At 42.5% G+C, this 19,733-nt stretch overlaps 1 protein-coding gene across 2 annotated transcripts in view; it reads right to left on the bottom strand.

The window, feature by feature from the left end:
- Window positions 1-19,733, bottom strand: part of itga1 (integrin, alpha 1) — a 173,375-nt gene that overhangs the window by 87,950 nt on the left and 65,692 nt on the right. For both annotated transcript variants that reach the window (XM_060908884.1, XM_060908883.1), the window contains 2 exons: window positions 8,277-8,397; window positions 418-530 (listed from right to left, as the gene is read on the bottom strand). In XM_060908884.1, coding sequence (XP_060764867.1) covers window positions 418-530; window positions 8,277-8,397 — 234 coding nt within the window. The remainder of the gene's footprint in view (window positions 1-417; window positions 531-8,276; window positions 8,398-19,733) is intronic.

Here is a 19,733-nt window from a genome sequence, read left to right as displayed (position 1 = left end):
CAGTTTCAACATATATGTTGTCTATGCACTATTTTCAATGAAATATAGGGTTCCCATGATTTGCAAATGGTTATATTCTGTTTTTATTTACAGTTTACACAGTGTCCCAACTTTTTTGGAATCGGGGTTGTAAAAAACAAAGGAATACAAACTTTTGCACTGAAGTATATTCACGTTTTCATCGACAAGATCAAAAAGTGTTCATTTAAATCATTTCTTTTGATATGTTCTATTCATATTATGTGAAATAATCCACTATGTTCTCTCCACATACAAAATGCAGTATGGTGGTATTTGGCTTTATCATGAAAGTAATGCTCAAGTCATTTTGTGGCACTGGATTTAATATTTTGCACAAAAATGACCATGGCACAAATACACATGCAGGAAAGAATCCGCTATAAAGCCAGTTCTCACCAGGCAGGTCTAATTTTATACATCTGGAAGACTCGCCGTGACCCACAGGGCATTTGTAGACGTCTCCGGTCCGCTGGGCTGGCTGTCCCTTCAGAGGAGAACCAATCAGAACCCTGGCGAGAGAAAGACAGAGGCAGAAATGGGGTCAAACTCAAACCACGAAGCCTGTGGGAATTATGGGAAAGCAGAAGAGCACTCAAACTGCGCTCAGACAAAGCAAAGCTAATTGATTTTCTGTTTTTCTTACGGAGATGAAAAGCAAAGTGAATACAGATGAATGCGTGTTATGTTTCGGAAGCAGTGTGTTCGTGTAGATGGAAAAGAGATTGCTGTCATGTAAACCCACATTTTCATGGGTTACGGTTCATCGATGATTTGAAGCTGTAAGAATGTTGCAGAAAAAAAAACACTGTCTCAAGTTCATGGCTTGTGCCATGGTTCAAAAAATCTGGGTCGAACACAAACTTTAAAAAACAAAACAAAACTATTCACTGGTACATGTATATCAACATATCAAATTTTCACTAAGGGCGGCACGGTGGTGTAGTGGTTAGCGCTGTCGCCTTACAGCAAGAAGGTCCGGGTTCGAGCCCCGTGGCCGCGAGGGCCTTTCTGTGCGGAGTTTGCATGTTCTCCCCGTGTCCGCGTGGGTTTCCTCCGGGTGCTCCGGTTTCCCCCACAGTCCAAAGACATGCAGGTTAGGTTAACTGGTGACTCTAAATTGACCGTAGGTGTGAATGTGAGTGTGAATGGTTGTCTGTGTCTATGTGTCAGCCCTGTGATGACCTGGCGACTTGTCCAGGGTGTACCCCGCCTTTCGCCCGTAGTCAGCTGGGATAGGCTCCAGCTTGCCCCGTCTCAGATGATTCTACTCGAGTCAGATCTGGCAACCTCAGATCATCGGCTGTCCATCGCTAACGATGATGACTGCTTCATTAGGATGCACAGAAACTGAGATGGGCCACGAGGCCCACACCGGAGCTCCTCTCCTAACAGAGCGCCTTGCACAGTAAGGTAAGACAAACGATGTTGTGCCCCCATTGTGTTGTCTCTCTGGACCTTCAGACCTGATGCCAAGTGGTACACAAAAGTGCCACAGATCTGACGGGTATGGAAGTTGCCCTGCAGTGACAACTGACTTGCCGAGTGATCAGGTCATCCGTTGGCCATTTGAGTGGCTCTTCTGCATGCCATCTGGTGGTGTGCCACTGACCCTGTTGGGTTCATCTGCCACATTGCACCGAAAAGTGCCCTGCTGCCAGCGCCTTATTGGTGATGTACTATTTAACCCATAGCTGGAACCCAGGCAGGTGTTACCACTCCGGGTCAGAGCGGACCTGGGAGCAATGGTGATTAAGTGGTAACTTCACTTTCCCCAATACTCAACTCTTTCTGGACCTAAGACTCAACACCAATTGCAGTTTAAAGTCATACCCAGGCAACCTCAGAGACATGATCTACACATGAATGAAACACTCAGAAAACCAACGGAGGCAGGCATGTAACCCGATTCTGAAGATAATAAAATGAATAATCAACCAGTGAACACATCTAGGTGGATAACACAAAACAAAATCAAAAAGTCCCACCAACCCAAATATGTTGTTTCACTCAAGAAACATGTCACATTTTCGAAGCGAAATGTGTTCGAATTCCTGCAGCATGCTGTCTTTCAATCATAAATGTTCACACGTTTAGAAATGTTTCATTTTCTTATTTTCGAAAGCATCTTCACGTTTCACTTTTTAAAACTTTTGCACATAAAATCCAGTAATAATGAAATCTAAAATGTTACCAAATGCTGTTTTTGAGTCTGCCAGTGGCGAACCGTGACTATTAGAGCTGGGACTTGAGCTCAGCCAAACCTTAGCCAGACACCAAAAAAGCAACAGGGCAAAGTATTTTGTAAGGGATTAGCGTCAGGCTGTCAGGTCGCTCCATTGTGTGTAGCTGTTTTTAAAAGTAACTCAGTAAATTACAGAGGGAAATGAATACTTAAGTCTGAGTGTAGCGAGCGTGCGGCATGGAAGAAGAGTCTGGAGACAGGAATCTTAGTTTCTCGGTCATTAGTCTGTTGGCCACTACTGATGAACGCTACACCGGCTGGAAGGTGACTTCACTGCTGTACTGACTTCGCGATTAAGCTTATGTTGGCCTTTGAGAAGGCCTAGGGCGATGCATTTTTGGTCCCTCGCACTATACATCAAAATCTGATTGGTTAATTCGTCTGTCACTTCCTACATAAACACACTGCCATGGCCTTCTGTCCCACCAATGAAGTCCTAACCAATGAGTGAGCAGCTCTAAACTCTTCTCAGCCTAGACACAAGAAACAAAAAAAATCTCATCGGATAACTCTGTTTTAATGTTTTCAGGACAGTAACCCTTTCATTTCTGAAGCAAATTTGATAGAAAATGAGGCCAAATTAGAATCAGAAGAGAATAATTATTATGAAATTATGAAAGAAATTAAGTATCACATTTGAAATGCTGACATGTTTGGACCTTCTCTGAAGACCTACAAGGCCCTGATGCAGTCTGCTTTATGTAATTCAGTGATTCAGAGTGACTGGGTGAATCAGAAATCCAGCCGACCTCCGCTGTCTCTTGATTATAATACCATTTTTCCCCAATGTGGCTCGTTAAAATGTCGTTTTTGAAGCCTAACAAGCCGAGAGGGATTGAGGACATTTTTCAGAAGACATAACAAATAGTACATACAAGATGTTTGGATTTAATGACTTTTGGCTCACATAATACAAATGTACACTGCTCAGGAAGAATAACATGCACAAGAGGAGCCCTAGAATTTATTTATTTATTTATTTATTTATTTGTTTTTAGGAAATAAAGAGGGCGGCACGGTGGTGTAGTGGTTAGCGCTGTCGCCTCACAGCAAGAAGGTCCTGGGTTCGAGCCCCGGGGCCGGCGAGGGCCTTTCTGTGTGGAGTTTGCATGTTCTCCCCGTGTCCGCGTGGGTTTCCTCCGGGTGCTCCGGTTTCCCCCACAGTCCAAAGACATGCAGGTTAGGTTAACTGGTGACTCTAAATTGACCGTAGGTGTGAATGTGAGTGTGAATGGTTGTCTGTGTCTATGTGTCAGCCCTGTGATGACCTGGCGACTTGTCCAGGGTGTACCCCGCCTTTCGCCCGTAGTCAGCTGGGATAGGCTCCAGCTTGCCTGCGACCCTGTAGAAGGATAAAGCGGCTTGAGATAATGAGATGAGATGAGGAAATAAAGAGATTACGGTCTAGTCTATCTCTGTGATTGATCGCTCTAATTATTTATATCAGAATTGATACGTGATTTAAGTTTCATGCTATAAGACAGTTCTTGGTTCAACTCTGATCCAGCTGTAGGAGTGTGTCCACGTGTGTACAGGATAATAATAATAAAAAAAATATTGCAGTCTATTAAGGTCAGCAATGAACATCTATACAAAAATATATTGATGTATAACAACGATGTTTGGTGTATATTAAGTCGATCCTGATGTATATTACAGGATTTCTCATTTTGTATGTGTATGTAATGTGATATCTGTGTTTAATGTGCTTTCAGGATTTTACTGGAAACCTCATTTAGAGTGTACATGCATATGTGTGTGTGTGTTTCTCACGAGGAAAGTGATACCGTTTACACATAACACATAAAACACATACCGTAACACACCCCTCAGCCTTATACAAGACCAGACACACGTTTTACAGGTGGCACTGGACAATCCTCTAACAGTCTGCTTCACTTATAAAAAAAAAAAAACACAAGCATGTGACAGGAAAAGTGTTTAAGTTGTGCTTCATTCATAAGAGCATGTGCTAACATCCCTTTTAATGGGTTCTGGGTGCTTGCACGGGTGAGAGTTGAAGCTCGTGTGACCTGGGCAGGAAATGGAAAAGGGTTTTCTGATGTCTAACAGATGGCTCTGTCCCAACCGGATGAGACACAAAGGAAAAGAAATCGAGAAAAGAGCAGAAATTGTAACAAGGCTGAGCAAGAAGTGCTGCTGAAGATAAGTAAATAGGGATGTGATGTTTGGGAGACGTTAAAGCTAGACGGCCTTTCGATTTCATAAAATCGGTGAAATTTAGTTCCCTCTGAAATGTGGTCATTCTGATGTATGTTTATTTCTGTAATATCTCACAAAATATCAGGCCGTTCTGATAAAAGGCAGTGGCGACAAAGAAGAAAGAATTCAGCCTTGATTTAAAAGCACTGAAAGATGCAGCAGACACAAAGTACTTTGTATTTATTAATGTAGGAAATACGTTCAGTATAACATGGATTTATCACAAAAATACATGCATGTATTTATTATTTTGAAAACCCACCAGCTGACTGATCTGTCATGTTTTAATTGTGCGACAGTAATGACGTAAATACCAGCGCGACGGACTAGTGTCCGAAAGTGTTTTTTCATTTTACCAATGAGCTCACTATATAGTCCTCTATATAGTAATTCCCTATATAGGGAGTAGGGAGTAGTGAATGATTTCAGACACAGGGAACGTTGGCAGATGTCGGTCACTTTGATTTCCGCTGTAGATTTTACTTCCATCCTATGATGTCTTGCACAGGTCTCAACGAATCTCGTTTACGGCCATTGCTTTGACATATGGACTAATATATTACATGGCATATTTCAAACACTCATAACTTGCTAGAGCAGTGACAAAATAGCTATCAAAAATGCATTCCGATATTTAATAAAATGAGTGTGGCAACTCATTTCCCAAAGAGCCGTAGGGAACTTATATTCCATGTGGCTCACTTTAATCCAATGGCTGGACACTTGGGGCAAGATAAAACACTAGCCCGAATAATGGCCTGGTTCTATTGGCCAGGGATTCGTGGGGATGTCCGTTGGTGGTGTGCGGCGTGCTGTGAATGCCAATTAGTAAATCCCGCGGCCACTCCAAAAGCGCCTTTGCGCTCCTCTCCTCTTCGTTTGTCACGCACACTGCGCAAACTGTATGGGTTCAGTCTATCTGCACCAGTGTCTGTCATCCACAAACGGATGGCTTAGTGGAGCAATTTAACCAAACACTCAAGAACATAATTCGGAAATTTGTAAGTGAGGACGCACGTAATTGGGATAAGTGGCTCGAGCCCCTGTTATTTGCAGTACAAGAGGTCCCGCAAGCCTCCACGGGGTTTTCTCCATTCGAATTATTATACGGGCGTAAGCCGCGTGGCATTCTGGATGTGCTACGAGAAAATTGGGAGGAGGGACCTTCACCTAGCAAGAATGAAATTCAGTACGTTCTTGACCTGCGTGCAAAACTCCACACACTCATGCACCTAACCCAGGAGAATTTGCGGCAGGCACAAGAATGTCAAAGCCGGCTGTATGACAGGGGAACGTGCCTTAGAAAGTTCATACTAGGAGACAAAGTACTTGTGTTATTGCCCACGTCGAGTTCTAAATTAATCGCCAAGTGGCAAGGACCCTTCGAGGTCACACAGCGAGTCAGGGATGTCAACTCTGAGGTGAGGCGAGCAGATGGGGTGGGGCATTGCAAATCTACCACCTCAATCTTTTGAAACACTGGAATGAGGGGGTCCCCATGGCGTTGGCATCGATAGTTCCAGAGAAGGTGGAGCTGGGGCCGGAGGTGCAAAAGATAGCATCTCAAAACACTCTGGTCCCCTGTAGAGACCACCTCTCACCGACCCAACTCACGGAGGTAGCCAAGTTGCAGGAGGAATTTTCTGACGTGTTCTCGCCTCTACCCGGCCACACTCACCTCATAGAACACCACATTGAGACTCCCCCAGGGGTGGTGGTGCGTAGCCGTCCTTACCGCCTACCCGAACACAAAAAAAAGTGGTCCGGGATGAACTCAAGGCCATGGGCATAATTGAGGAGTCCCACAGTGACTGGAGCAGCCCAGTGGTCCTGGTTCCCAAGACCGACGGGTCAGTTTGGGTCTGTGTGGACTACAGAAAGGTCAACGCGGTGTCTAAATTTGACGCATACCCAATGCCTCATATTGATGAGTTGCTCGATTGGTTAGGCGCGGCTCGCTTCTATTCGACACTGGATTGAACAAAGGGATATTGGCAGATCCCCTTGTCTCCTCTATCCTGAGAGAAAATGGCCTTTTCCACACCGTTTGGATTAGACCAATTTGTCATGCTCCCTTTTGGGTTATTTGGGGTGCCCGCTACGTTCCAGTGGCTCATGGACAGGGTCCTCCGCCCTCACGCTGCCTACACGGCCGCATATCTCGATGATATAATAATCTACAGCCATGATTGGCCGCGACACCTAGAACATCTGAGGGCTGTTCTAAAGTCGCTGAGGCGTAAGGGCCTCACAGCTAACCTGAAAAAGTGTGCAATTGGGCAGGTGGAAGTACGGTATCTGGGGTTGCACTTGGGTCATGGGCAGGTGCATCCCCAAATTAACAAGACTGCAGTGATTGCGGCCTGCCCGAGGCCCAAGACCAAAAAGGGGGTGAGACAGTTCCTGGGGCTGGCTGGCTATTATCATAGGTTTATACCTAATTATTCGGACGTCACCAGCCCTTTAACCGATCTCACTATAAAGGGGGCTCCAGTTCTGGTCCAGTGGACGGAGCAGTACCAACAGGCATTCTCTAAGGTAAAAGCTGCACTGTGTGGGGGGCCACTTTTGCAATCCCCTGACTTCTCTCTGACGCATCGGACAGAGGCCTGGAGGCCATTTTGTCCCAGAAGGTGGAGGGCGAGGAGCGCCCCATGCTGTACATCAGCTGTAAACTCTCAATGCGTGAAATCAAGTACAGCACCATCGAGAAAAAGTGCCTTGCCCTCCGATACTACCTGCTGGGGCGCCCTTTCACTCTCTCTGTTCGGACCACGTGTCCCTCTAGTGGCTCCACTGCATGAAGGATGCCAATGCGTGGATCACCCATTGGTATCTCACCCTCCAGCCGTTTAAGTTCAAGGTGGTCCACAGGCCAGGGGCACAGACGGTGGTGGCAGACTTCCTGTCCCGTTGGGGGGGGGGGGGGGGGGGGTCTGCTTCAGGCTGGACGGCTCCCCGGCCTGAGTCGGGCGGTGGGGGTATGTGGCAATGGGGGCATGGCCAAGCGGCAGTTTGTGAATAGAGGACGGGGTCAGGGAAGGTAAGTGGCTAAGTCATTACACCTGGTGTCATTAATGTGTGTGGGTGTGTTTGTTTGTCACAGGGATTGAGCATAAAAGGAGGGGGAGAGCAGAGAAGAGGAGGTTCCCGACCCCAACGCATGTGTGTGACTGAATGAACGAATGAACGAACGAAGCTGAAAAGCCAAAATAACAAAATAAAGTGTGTATGTGAACATCAACTCTCGCCTGCCATGCTTCTGTGCTCCACCCACATCAGGAAGTTACAATGAGATAAATAGAATTTTGATAATTAAAAATTTGCCTTCAGTTCTCCTTTAAACACTTCATGATGTACTGTTATTGGGGTGCTAACACAAACTGCACTTTATGACACTGTCCTGTCATTGATTATTTTCCTACAACAGCACAATCCCAAGTGTTTTATTCCTTACTTACTTAATACAGATGCTCAGACTAGCCGTGGGAATCCGTGAAGGTACTGATCTCTGCTAATTATGTCGTATTTTATGTTAGTTCGTGGTAGATTCAGTGCAACCATACAGCCTCGACAGCTCTTCTCTATCCCTGATTCCCTCAGCGCTATATTTTTGCTGGAACTTTCTGCCAGAACTTCAGTGGAGGTGCTGCAATGATGAGCAACGAGTCGCTAAACCAGAGACCACGCAAGTTATTTGTGTGGCGTTCTCACTGTAGGACATGACCAGCATAGAACACTGTTGTATGGAGTCGCCGAGATGTGTGTATCAGACATGTATATGACTCACCACTTCCCCTCGCTGTTCTCGAACTGTTGCACGGTGTAGCCGAACATGTCTTCAATCGGCCCGCTGAAGGACATGCCGTTCTTCTCGTCCACGTTAAAGAACAACAAACACGATGGCAGCACTGCAGAGGGAGAAAAGCAAACACAAACGTATGAAATAATCACTTCATGGACTCGGTGTGTGTTTATATTCCATTTTAACATTACGTTAAAAGAGTCAGCTTCAGAATTATTGGCACTCTTGGTGAAGAACTTAATATCAACAGCTAAATATTTAACAGTTATTCCACAAAATCAAGTTGTACATGAGCTGATAGCTGCTGAGGTGCGTAGTGCTGAGTTGGCTATAATCCATGTATGACGAGATTGAATGGAATAACTGTTTTTTTCTATCCACATTCACTGGATTTTGAGAAACGGAGCATTTTTATTTTTTGCAAATTCGATAAATAAAAACTTTTTATACAAAACATCCGACAAAATACACTGCGTTCCAAATTATTATGCAAATGACATTTTTCACTGGTTTTCCAAAATAAATAACTAAATGACAAGTCTTCATAATTTTCAAGTCATCAACCGTTAGAGTACAAAGCAAATGTTTTTGAACGAACCTTCCAATGATAACTGTATTTTTTAAAAAATTGAAAAACTGAAAAAATTGAAAATGCACTGTTCCAAATTATTATGCAAAGCAGAGTTTTAAAAGATTTTGTTCTTGTAAAGAACTAAAAATGGCCATTTGTGAAATTGGAAGCATTAGCAGGTGATAATTACTCAAAAACATCTTACAGTTCTAGTTCCATTACTGGATTTGTAGCTGATTCACAGCACACACATAATTGTGCAGATTAAGGCGCATTAAGAAAGGTTTCTGTCCGATAAATACATTCGATTAAGAGAATATATGCTAAAATATATTACAAAGCAGGAAAAAGGTGAAACAGTTCAAATTTGAAGCTGCTGGTAGCTCCGGAGTCCCACAAACACCAAGAAGATGTTATGAAGAAACCTTCTATTTGGCCCACCTTAACTAATGCTCACAAGCAGAAACAACCTAGAAATACAAGAAAACCACATGCATGAGTGCATAGGTATTCTTAACAGCATGAGATGGTGCACTGCCATGCCCATACATGAAGACGATATAAAGTGGTCAGTAGTCAGTCTTAAACTCAACATACTTCCCAAACATCATTTTCACACATTTGGGTACCCTAAAGGAGGCATCCAGGTGTCTCCCCATGATTCCAGCCCAAATCATGACTCTGTCTCCTCTTTGCTGATGTAGTAGCCTTATTAGGACATGGTGATCATTCACCAACCATCCACCTGGAGCATCCAGGGCACTCAACAGTGAACAAGACTGTTTGAAAAGTAGTCTTTATGTATTTCTAGGCCTACTGGAGTCGTTTCTGCTTGTGAGCATTGGTTAAGGATGACCAAATAGAAGGTTTATACATAACTGCATATCTACACCTTGGTGTTTCTTAGACTCCAGAGCTACCAGCAGCTTCAAAAGTGACTTGTTTGTTGCTTTGTAATAGTATTTTATCATTTACTCTCTTGTTCTGATGTATTTATCTGGAAGAACCTTTCTTAATGTGCCTTTATCTGCACAAACCTGTGTGTGCTCTGAATCAGCTACACATCCAGTAATGCAACTTGAACTGTAAGATTTTTTGATTGAACTAGGTTTTGATTCCAGTAATTATCACCTGCTAATGCTTCAAATTTCATAAATGGCCATTTTCAGTTCTTTACAAGAACAACATCTTTTGAAACTCTGCTTTGCATAATAATTTGGAACAGTGCATTTTCAGTTTTTCAATTTTTAAAAAAATACCGTTATCATTGGAAGGTTCGTTCAAAAATATTTGCTTTGTACTCTAACGGTTGATGACTTGAAAATTATGATGACTTGTCATTTAGTTATTTATTTAGGAAAACCAGTGAAAAATGTCATTTGCATAATAATTTGGAACGCAGTGTAATTTCCGCTTAGAATGTAAACAAACCGGCAAAATGACAGGAGCAGTTTGTGAAAAATGCGATAATAATAATTCTTGAAAAATTAAAAAACAACAATGATACGTTCTTACCATCAAACACTTTTATTCCATATTTTGTTGCTTTTTTGTATTTTTGGGGGTTTTCTTCTTCTTCTTCAGCGTTTTTTGGCGGTTGGCAAACCAACTTAAAGGTGCATTACTGCCACTGACTGGGCTGGAGTGTGGAACAGGTGATATTGGAAAAAAAACTATATTCTTTTGGCTATTTTTGTTACTTGATAATTTTTGGGGTTTTGTTTTCAAGTAGAGTTTTTATTTAGTCCTTGGTTGGTTCAGCAACACGATCCGCCATTTTGTTTTTCTCTACTCACGGTATATGAGCTGATAGCCTAGTAGTAGAGTAGCTAATCAGAGCGCACGATTGCTCATATCCAGTGAATGTGGACAGAATAAAACCAGGTATGATGTCAGTGAGTCATTGTGGGTTTCCTCCAGAATCTCTGGTTTCCTTTCATCTCTCATAAACATGCCAGTAGATGAAGTGTGAAAGAGACATAGAGACATAGAGATAGAAGAGAGAGAGAGAGCGAGAGAGAGAGAGAGAGAGAGAGTCTGTGTGCGCATGGTGCCCTGTGATGGACTGGCATCTCCAAGGTGAGTTCCCAAGACAGACTCTGGATCCAGTGCCATCCAGACCAGGACAAAGTTCTCACCGAAGATGAGCAATGAGTGGTTCTACCAAATATATCGTTGAATATAGAGTATATACTTGACTGTGCAAAAGTTTGTGCACCCCTACTCATTCATTGGTTTTTCTGTATTTTGTGTTTTCTGCATTGTAGAATAATATTGAAGACATCAAAACTACGAAATAACATATGGAACATATATGGGATTATGTGGTAAAGAAAATCGTGTTAAAAAAAGTTTGATGTTTTAGATTCTTCAGCGTATCCAGCGTTTACCTTGATGATGCGTTGCACACTATTGGCATTATCTTAACCAGCTTCATGAGGTCATCACCTGGAATGCTTTTCAATTAGCAGGTGTGTCTCATCAAAAGTTAATTAGTGGACAAGTTTCTTGCCTTCTTAATGAGTTTGAGATCAAAGAGTAAATAGTAAATAATAAAAATACTAAATAAATAGCTCTATTCAACAACTGTACTAATCCATATTATATCAAGAATCGCTCAACTAAGTAAAGAGAAACGACATCCATCATTACTTTAATTCACGAAGTGACTTTTAATTTATAAAAATAAAGAAAAACTACTGAATTACAGTGCTTTGAAAAAGTATTCATACCCATTGAACTTTTTCACATTTTTCCACCTTACAACCACAAACTTAAAAGTTTTTTACTGAGATTTTATGTGATAGATCAACACAGAGTAGCACATAATTGTGAAGTGAAACAAAAATGATAAATGGTCTTCAAAATTTTAAACAAATAAAAATCTGAAAAATGTGGTGTGCATTAGTATTCAGCCCCCTGTCCTCTAATACCTCTAAATACAATCCAGTGCAATCAGTTGCCTTCAGAAGTCATCTAATTAGTTAATAGAGTCCTACTGTGTGTAATTTACTCTCAGCATAAATACACTTGTTCTGTGAAGGCCTCAGTGGTTTGTTAGAGAACACTGAAGAACAAACAGCATCATGAAGACCAAAGAACTCACCAGACAGATCAGGGATAAAGTTCTGGAGAAGTTTAAAGCAGGGTTAGGTTATAAAAAAAAAAATATCCCAAGCTCTGAACATCTCAAGAAGCACTGTTCAATCCATCATTCAAAAATGGAAAAAGTATGGCACAACTGCAAACCTACCAAGACATGGCCATCCACCGAAACTGACAGAGCGAGCAAGGAGAGCACTAGTCAGAGAAGCAGCCAAGAGGCCCATGATCACTCTGGAGGAGCTGCAGAAATCCACAGCTCAGGTGGGAGAATCTGTGCACAGGACAACTATAAGTTGTACACTCCACAAATCTGGCCTTTTTGGAAGAGTGGCAAGAAGAAAGCCATTGTTGAAAGACAGGCATAAGAAGTCCTGTTTGCCAGAAGCCATGTAGGGGACACAGCAAACATGTGGAAGAAGGTGCTTTGGTCAGATGAGACCAAAGTTGAACTTTTTGGCCTAAATGCAAAGCGCTATGTGTGGCGGAAAACTAACACTGCTCATCACCCTGCACACACCATCCCCACTGTGAAACATGATGGTGGCAGCATCATGCTATGGGGATGCTTTTCTTCAGCAGGGACAGGGAAGCTGGTCAGAGTTGATGGGAAGATGGATGGAGCTAAATACAGGGCAATCCTGGAAGAAAACCTGTTGGAGGCTGCAAAAGACTTGAGACTGGGAAGGAGATTCATCTTCCAGCAAGACAATGACCCTAAACATACAGCCAGAGCTACAACGGAATGGTTTAGATCGAAGAATATTCATGTGTTAGAATGGCCCAGTCAAAGTCCAGACCTAAATCCCATTGAGCATCTGTGGCAAGACTTGAAAATTGCTGTTCACAGACGCTCTCCATCCAATCTGGCTGAGCTTGAGCTATTTTGCAAAGAAGAATGGGCAAAAATTTCAGTGTCTAGATGTGCAAAGCTGGTAGAGACATACCACAAAAGACTTGCAGCTGTAATTGCAGCAAAAGGTGGCTCTACAAAGTATTGACGCAGGGGGCCTGAATACTAACGCACATCACATTTTCCAGATTTTTACAGTATTTGTTTAAAATTTTGAAGACCATTTATCATTTTCGTTTCACTTCACAATTATGTGCTACTCTGTGTTGGTCTATCACATAAAATCTCAATAAAAAACTTTTAAGTTCGTGGTTGTAAGGTGGAAAAATGTGAAAAAGTTCAAGGGGTATGAATAATTTTTCAAGGCACTATAGGTGTGCCCAAACTTTTGACTGCTTTATCTCATATTTTCAGTGGAAGATTAAGCAAATTAACCCCAAAGACATTTTTTCTCATAAAACCCATCTTCACTAAGGGTGCCAATAAAACAGTACCCAGTCAATATCAGTGTCCAGTTTCATCTTTTTCTTTTTTTTTTGACTCAATGCTGACTAACACGTTTGCATATCCACATTATTTTGCTCAATATTAACATCACAGTTAGAGTTATTTACCACAATTCTTCACCCAACTTCGGAACGTTACGCTCCCAGATCAAGACAAAACCGTCTTTCTGTTCACACTGGTATTATTATAAGATTGTAGATGGTTAACTGTGTGGCATTGAGGTCCGGTAACTAACAGAAGTAAGAAACTTCCAGAGCACCGAAAACAATTTCTCCATTTTACCCAACTGTGTGTGGGAGTAAAACATCCACATGGGTGCCAGAAGAATTACATAAATCAATGTTACCAAGCCTCAGATTGGCTCTCTGTATTTCCACAGACAATGGCGCCTCTGAGTGTCGCATACGAACAGGACAGTAAACTACAGGGTTTAAATGGCTCATTGTGACGAGGTTACAGAGACGCTCTTCATCCATGACATGAAACTGCATTCCCTTCATAACTCCACACTTTCTGTTTCTCATGCAGTGATGGAGATTAACAAAGCTTCTCAAGATGAGTTTTAACCCAGAATGCACAGCACCACTCATTATTAAAGTTGTGTGTGAGAGAGTGCTGGGTGCAGAGAGAGAGACAGAGGGAGAGAGAGAGAAACAGAGAGACAGAGAGAGAAAGAGATAGATAGATAGATAGATAGATAGATAGATAGATAGATAGATAGATAGATAGATAGATAGATAGATAGATATTGAAACAGAGAGAGACAGAAAGAGAGTCAGAGCGAGACAGAGAGAAAGAGAGAGAGAGAGAGAGAGAGACAGAAAGAGAAAGCGAGACAGAGAAAGGCATTTTGTGAGGCCCACATGCAATCAGTAGAAATGATGATAATCCACATGGGCTTCCAGATCCCGTGTGTGTGTGTGTGTGTGTGTGTGTGTGTGTGATGTCTGCAGCAGTGAAAGTGCTGATCATATCCATGGAATAGAAACATAGGAAAGAAAAATAAAGGACCAGAAACCAAAAGAAATGGTAGATGTTAGAGAAGAAGAAGAAAAACCCAGTAAGATAGACAGGAAGAAAAGAAAAAAAAAAGAGAAGACCAAAGCAATATATAAAGAAGGCAACATAATAATAATAATAATAATAATAATAATTAGGGTCTTTCTGTGTGGAGTTTGCATGCTCTCCCCGTGTCCGCATGGGTTTCCTCCGGGTGCTCCGGTTTCCCCCACAGTCCAAAGACATGCAGGTTAGGTTAACTGGTGACTCTAAATTGACCGTAGGTGTGAATGTGAGTGTGAATGGTTGTCTGTGTCTATGTGTCAGCCCTGTGATGACCTGGCGACTTGTCCAGGGTGTACCCCGCCTTTCGCCCGTAGTCAGCTATGCCCGTGACCCTGCACAGGATAAGCGGTTACAGATAATGGATGGATGGCTAGAAACTGTGACTAAAGTCACAGTAATTTGCACTAGCTGTTACAAACCGGGATCTCTGGTCACCGTACCCTATAGATCCGGAATGGTAAGAGATAGAGAATGATGCTAAGTGAGGAAAAGTTGCACCCTGCCGCCCTGAACAAAATTAAAAAAAAAAAAAAAAAACTGATTGAAAAAATCATGAAAATTGACAGAGTGATAAGTGATTGAAAAAAATCCTGTTTTTCATGGATCATTTCGGTTTGGTGATCTAGATCAGCACCAAAAGTCATAGCAACTTAATTCAGCCCAGGGGTATTCTTCATGTGAATTTTGGTGATGATTGGTTGAAAAATGAGGGAGAAATAGCGTCCTAAAAAACATCTCATCTCATCTCATTATCTCTAGCCGCTTTATCCTGTTCTACAGGGTCGCAGGCAAGCTGGAGCCTATCCCAGCTGACTACGGGCGAAAGGCGGGGTACACCCTGGACAAGTCGCCAGGTCATCACAGGGCTGACACATAGACACAGACAACCATTCACACTCACATTCACACCTACGGTCAATTTAGAGTCACCAGTTAACCTAACCTGCATGTCTTTGGACTGTGGGGGAAACCGGAGCACCCGGAGGAAACCCACGCGGACACGGGAAGAACATGCAAACTCCGCACAGAAAGGCCCTCACCGGCCACAGGGCTCGAACCCGGACCTTCTTGCTGTGAGGCAACAGCGCTAACCACTACACCACCGTGCCACCCCTAAAAAACATTAGGAGAATAATAATAATAAGAAGAAGTAGAAAGATCCTGAGTGATAGTAACAATTTGCATTACTGCTGCTAGCGCAAATTAATAATAATAATAATAATAATAATAAAGCAGTAGAAGAAAAAAGAAACCAATGAAGATGAAAAGAAAACAAAGAAACAGGAAAGACAATAAAGATGAAAAAAAGATGTGGGGATAAAGAAGACGATGAAGATGACAAAGAAGATGAAGAAAAAGAGAAGGTGAAGAAGTTCAAACTAAGGATGAAGATGAGGAAGATGAAAAACGAGATGAAGAGAAGCACGAGGAAGTTCAAAATAAAGATGAAGATGATGAGCAAGAAGATACTGAAAAAGCGAAGAAAAAGAAAACAAAGAAGACGAACACAATGTAAATGTGTGATGTCACTGAAAAAGTGGGTGTGGCTTGAGGCAGAAATGGACAGGAAAGCTTTGTGAGACCAGACTTCCATTACATGTTGATGACATCAGATGATTGACCTTTAAGCTTAGCTGAGGTGTGTGTGTGTGTGTGTGTGTGTGTGTGTGTGTGTGTGAGAGATATAAGAGCAAGATAGACACAGTGCATTGCATCAGAAATACCGTATCTCTCAATAAGAGAGACACAAACAGCCAGAAGCAGACAGTGATCTCCTACCAGACCACACACACACACACACACACACACACACGGATGTATTCCTGCCTCTCACACCTAGTGTTTGTGGCTAGGCTCTGGATCCACTATAATTCTGACCAGGATGCAGCTGTACTGATAAAAATAAACAAATAAATAAATAAAAGATCGACATACACTAAGTGGCCACTTTAATAGGAACTTGTTCCTGATTCCAAGAGTCCTGTTCTTCACAGGAGTGGAACCCAATGTGTTCTTCTGCTGTTGCATGCTGAGATGCTTTTCTGCTCACCACGGTTGTAAAGAGTGATTATATGAGTAACTATATCCTTCCTGGGAAAAAAAGCTCGAACCAACGTGGCCATTTTCCTCTGACCTCTCTTATCAACTAAACGTTTATTTCCACCCACAGAACTGTCGCTCACTCACATGATGTTTTTTGTCTTTTGCACCATTCTGTGTAAACTCGAGAGACTGTTGTGTGTGAAAACCCCAGGAGATCAGCAGTTTCTGAAATACTCAAATAAACCAGTCCATCTGGCTCAAACCAGCACCCATGCCACAGTGAAAGAAAGTCAGACTTCACTATGAGATCACAATTTTTCCCGTTCTGATGTTTGAACATTGTGAACATTAACTGAAGCTCTTGATTTGTATCTGTATGATTTGATGCATCGTGCTGCTGTCGAGGGATTGGCTGATTAGAGAACTGCATAAAACACTGCAGGTGGAAAGATAGGTGTTCCTCATAAAGTGGCCAGTGAGTGTATAATTTTTTTAATTAAAAAAAAATTAATTCTTGGCAAATTGGAGGAATAAAACGCTTTGGCTGATTAATTTCCTATAACATCACACCCTGTTTTATTCCTTCTTTGATAACTGCTGATATAAAATGATTTCTTGGTTGCAAAGTCAGAATTTTAGCTTCAAGGAAAACTTTGACATTTAGCAGGTTGTAAGAAGGGCGGCACGGTGGTGTAGTGGTTAGCGCTGTCGCCTCACAGCAAGAAGGTCCGGGTTCGAGCCCCGTGGCCGGCGAGGGCCTTTCTGTGCGGAGTTTGCATGTTCTCCCCGTGTCCGCGTGGGTTTCCTCCGGGTGCTCCGGTTTCCCCCACAGTCCAAAGACATGCAGGTTAGGTTAACTGGTGACTCTAAATTGAGCGTAGGTGTGAATGTGAGTGTGAATGGTTGTCTGTGTCTATGTGTCAGCCCTGTGATGACCTGGCGACTTGTCCAGGGTGTACCCCGCCTTTCACCCGTAGTCAGCTGGGATAGGCTCCAGCTTGCCTGCGACCCTGTAGAACAGGATACAGCGGCTAGAGATAATGAGATGAGATGAGATGAGGTTGTAAGAAGAGTTAGCTGGAAACCTTTCCATAAAATAATTTAGTCTCGAGACGAGTCTGTAAGTCAATGTCTATAAATGTAATCAAAAAAAGCTCTGAACACCTTAAACAGTTCCCAGGGTCTCAGAGTTAAAAATCAGTATCAGGTGTTACAGATATTAGGATATAAGAGTTAACCCCGCGTGCCAGGAGTGTACACGTGTTACCGCTTGAGTGAAATACTGTATATATCTGGTTATTTATGGACACGATGAAAAAGAAACCTTTAACCCAAACAAAACCTTTCGGTTTGTTTTTGCCCTGATTCATGATCATCATACCTCATCCAAACAGGAAGCGCTGGAACGACAACCAGGTAACTCAAACCCTCGCCTGCTCCATTACAGTACGTACACACACACACACACACACACACACGGGGAAGATAAACCCACTCATTTAGCTGATTCAAGATGGATGCCGGCCAACAAGTGCTTTAGCATTGATCAGAAAAATGGAAAGGATGTCCAGACGGCCTATACATCAGCGTCTGGTTAATAGTTGCTTTGGAGGAAAGGATCTCATCAAATGTTATAATCAGAGGAGAATCCATTTTCGGAAAAGAGCAGAGTCAGACACAGCAGATACAAGCAGGAGAGTTTAATGGAGAAGCTTGAAGCAGGAAACACAGACAGATGCTGTTAACTATGTCAGAGAAAACAGAGCCAAACATAAGGGAGTAAACACACACACACACACACACACACACACACACACACACACACACACACGGTAATGATGCACAGCAAAGCAAATTATGAAGGACAAGTGTGGACACAAAAGCAGAAAGGAATTATGATCAGAGGGGTGTGGTCAGGACACAGGACACACGAAGGACACAGGACACACGAAGAAAACGGGAGGCGACAGAATCCCAATCAGGAAATCAAACCCAACTAAACCACATCTGTACACAATCTGCTACTTCAGTCATCCAGTCCAAAACAAAACTAATCGTCTGTTAGGGCGAGACAGGAATGTATTTGCACTGTATTTAGTTAGAGACAAGAAATACAGTATATAGAGAAGAAGAAAAAAGAAATAAACATGTCCAGGTTGGAAAAAATATATGAATATGATATATAATATAAGGGTGCCACGGTGGTGTAGTGGTTAGCGCTGTCGCCTCACAGCAAGAAGGTCCGGGTTCGAGCCCCGTGGCCGGCGAGGGCCTTTCTGTGTGGAGTTTGCATGTTCTCCCCGTGTCCGCGTGGGTTTCCTCCGGGTGCTCCGGTTTCCCCCACAGTCCAAAGACATGCAGGTTAGGTTAACTGGTGACTCTAAATTGACCGTAGGTGTGAATGTGAGTGTGAATGGTTGTCTGTGTCTATGTGTCAGCCCTGTGATGACCTGGCGACTTGTCCAGGGTGTACCCCGCCTTTCGCCCGTAGTCAGCTGGGATAGGCTCCAGCTTGCCTGCTACCCTGTAGAACAGGATAAAGCGGCTAGAGATGAGAGATATAAGGTGTAAATCAGTCGTCATAACAGCGTATCAATACCTGAACAACGTTATGAAATGAAGTGAACTGTTGAATTAATTATTGTTTTCTCTGCAGTGAAAACCAAACTGTTCAGTGAACACTGGCAGATAGTCAGACAGACAGACAGACAGATAGATAGATAGATAGATAGATAGATAGATAGATAGATAGATAGATAGATAGAAGGCTGAATGGACATAAAGCCATACGGACAGATGGTTGGATGGACAGAGAGGCGGATGAACAGAGTCAGATAGATAGATAGATAGATAGATAGATAGATAGATAGATAGATAGATAGATAGATAGAGAACATATCAATACCTGAATAACGCTATGAAAGGAATGAACTGCTGAATTAATTACTGTTTTCTCTGCAGTGAAACCAAACTGTTCAGTGAAACACTGGCAGATAGTCAGACAGACAGACAGACAGACAGACAGACAGATAGATAGATAGATAGATAGATAGATAGATAGATAGATAGATAGATAGATAGATAGATAGCTGAATGGACATAAAGCCATACGGACAGATGGTTGGATGGATAGAGAGGTGGATGAACAGATTCAGACAGACAGATAGATAGATAGATAGATAGATAGATAGATAGATAGATAGATAGATAGATAGATAGATAGATAACGTATCAATACCTGAACAACGTTATGAAAGGAAGTGAACTGCTGAATTAATTACTGTTTTCTCTGCAGTGAAAA

The sequence above is a fragment of the Neoarius graeffei genome, chromosome 25 (genome assembly GCF_027579695.1).
Source record: "Neoarius graeffei isolate fNeoGra1 chromosome 25, fNeoGra1.pri, whole genome shotgun sequence".
NCBI classification, from domain to species: Eukaryota; Metazoa; Chordata; class Actinopteri; order Siluriformes; family Ariidae; genus Neoarius; species Neoarius graeffei.
Note: the sequence above shows the minus strand (reverse complement) of the source record. Positions and strands in the feature narration are given on the sequence as shown.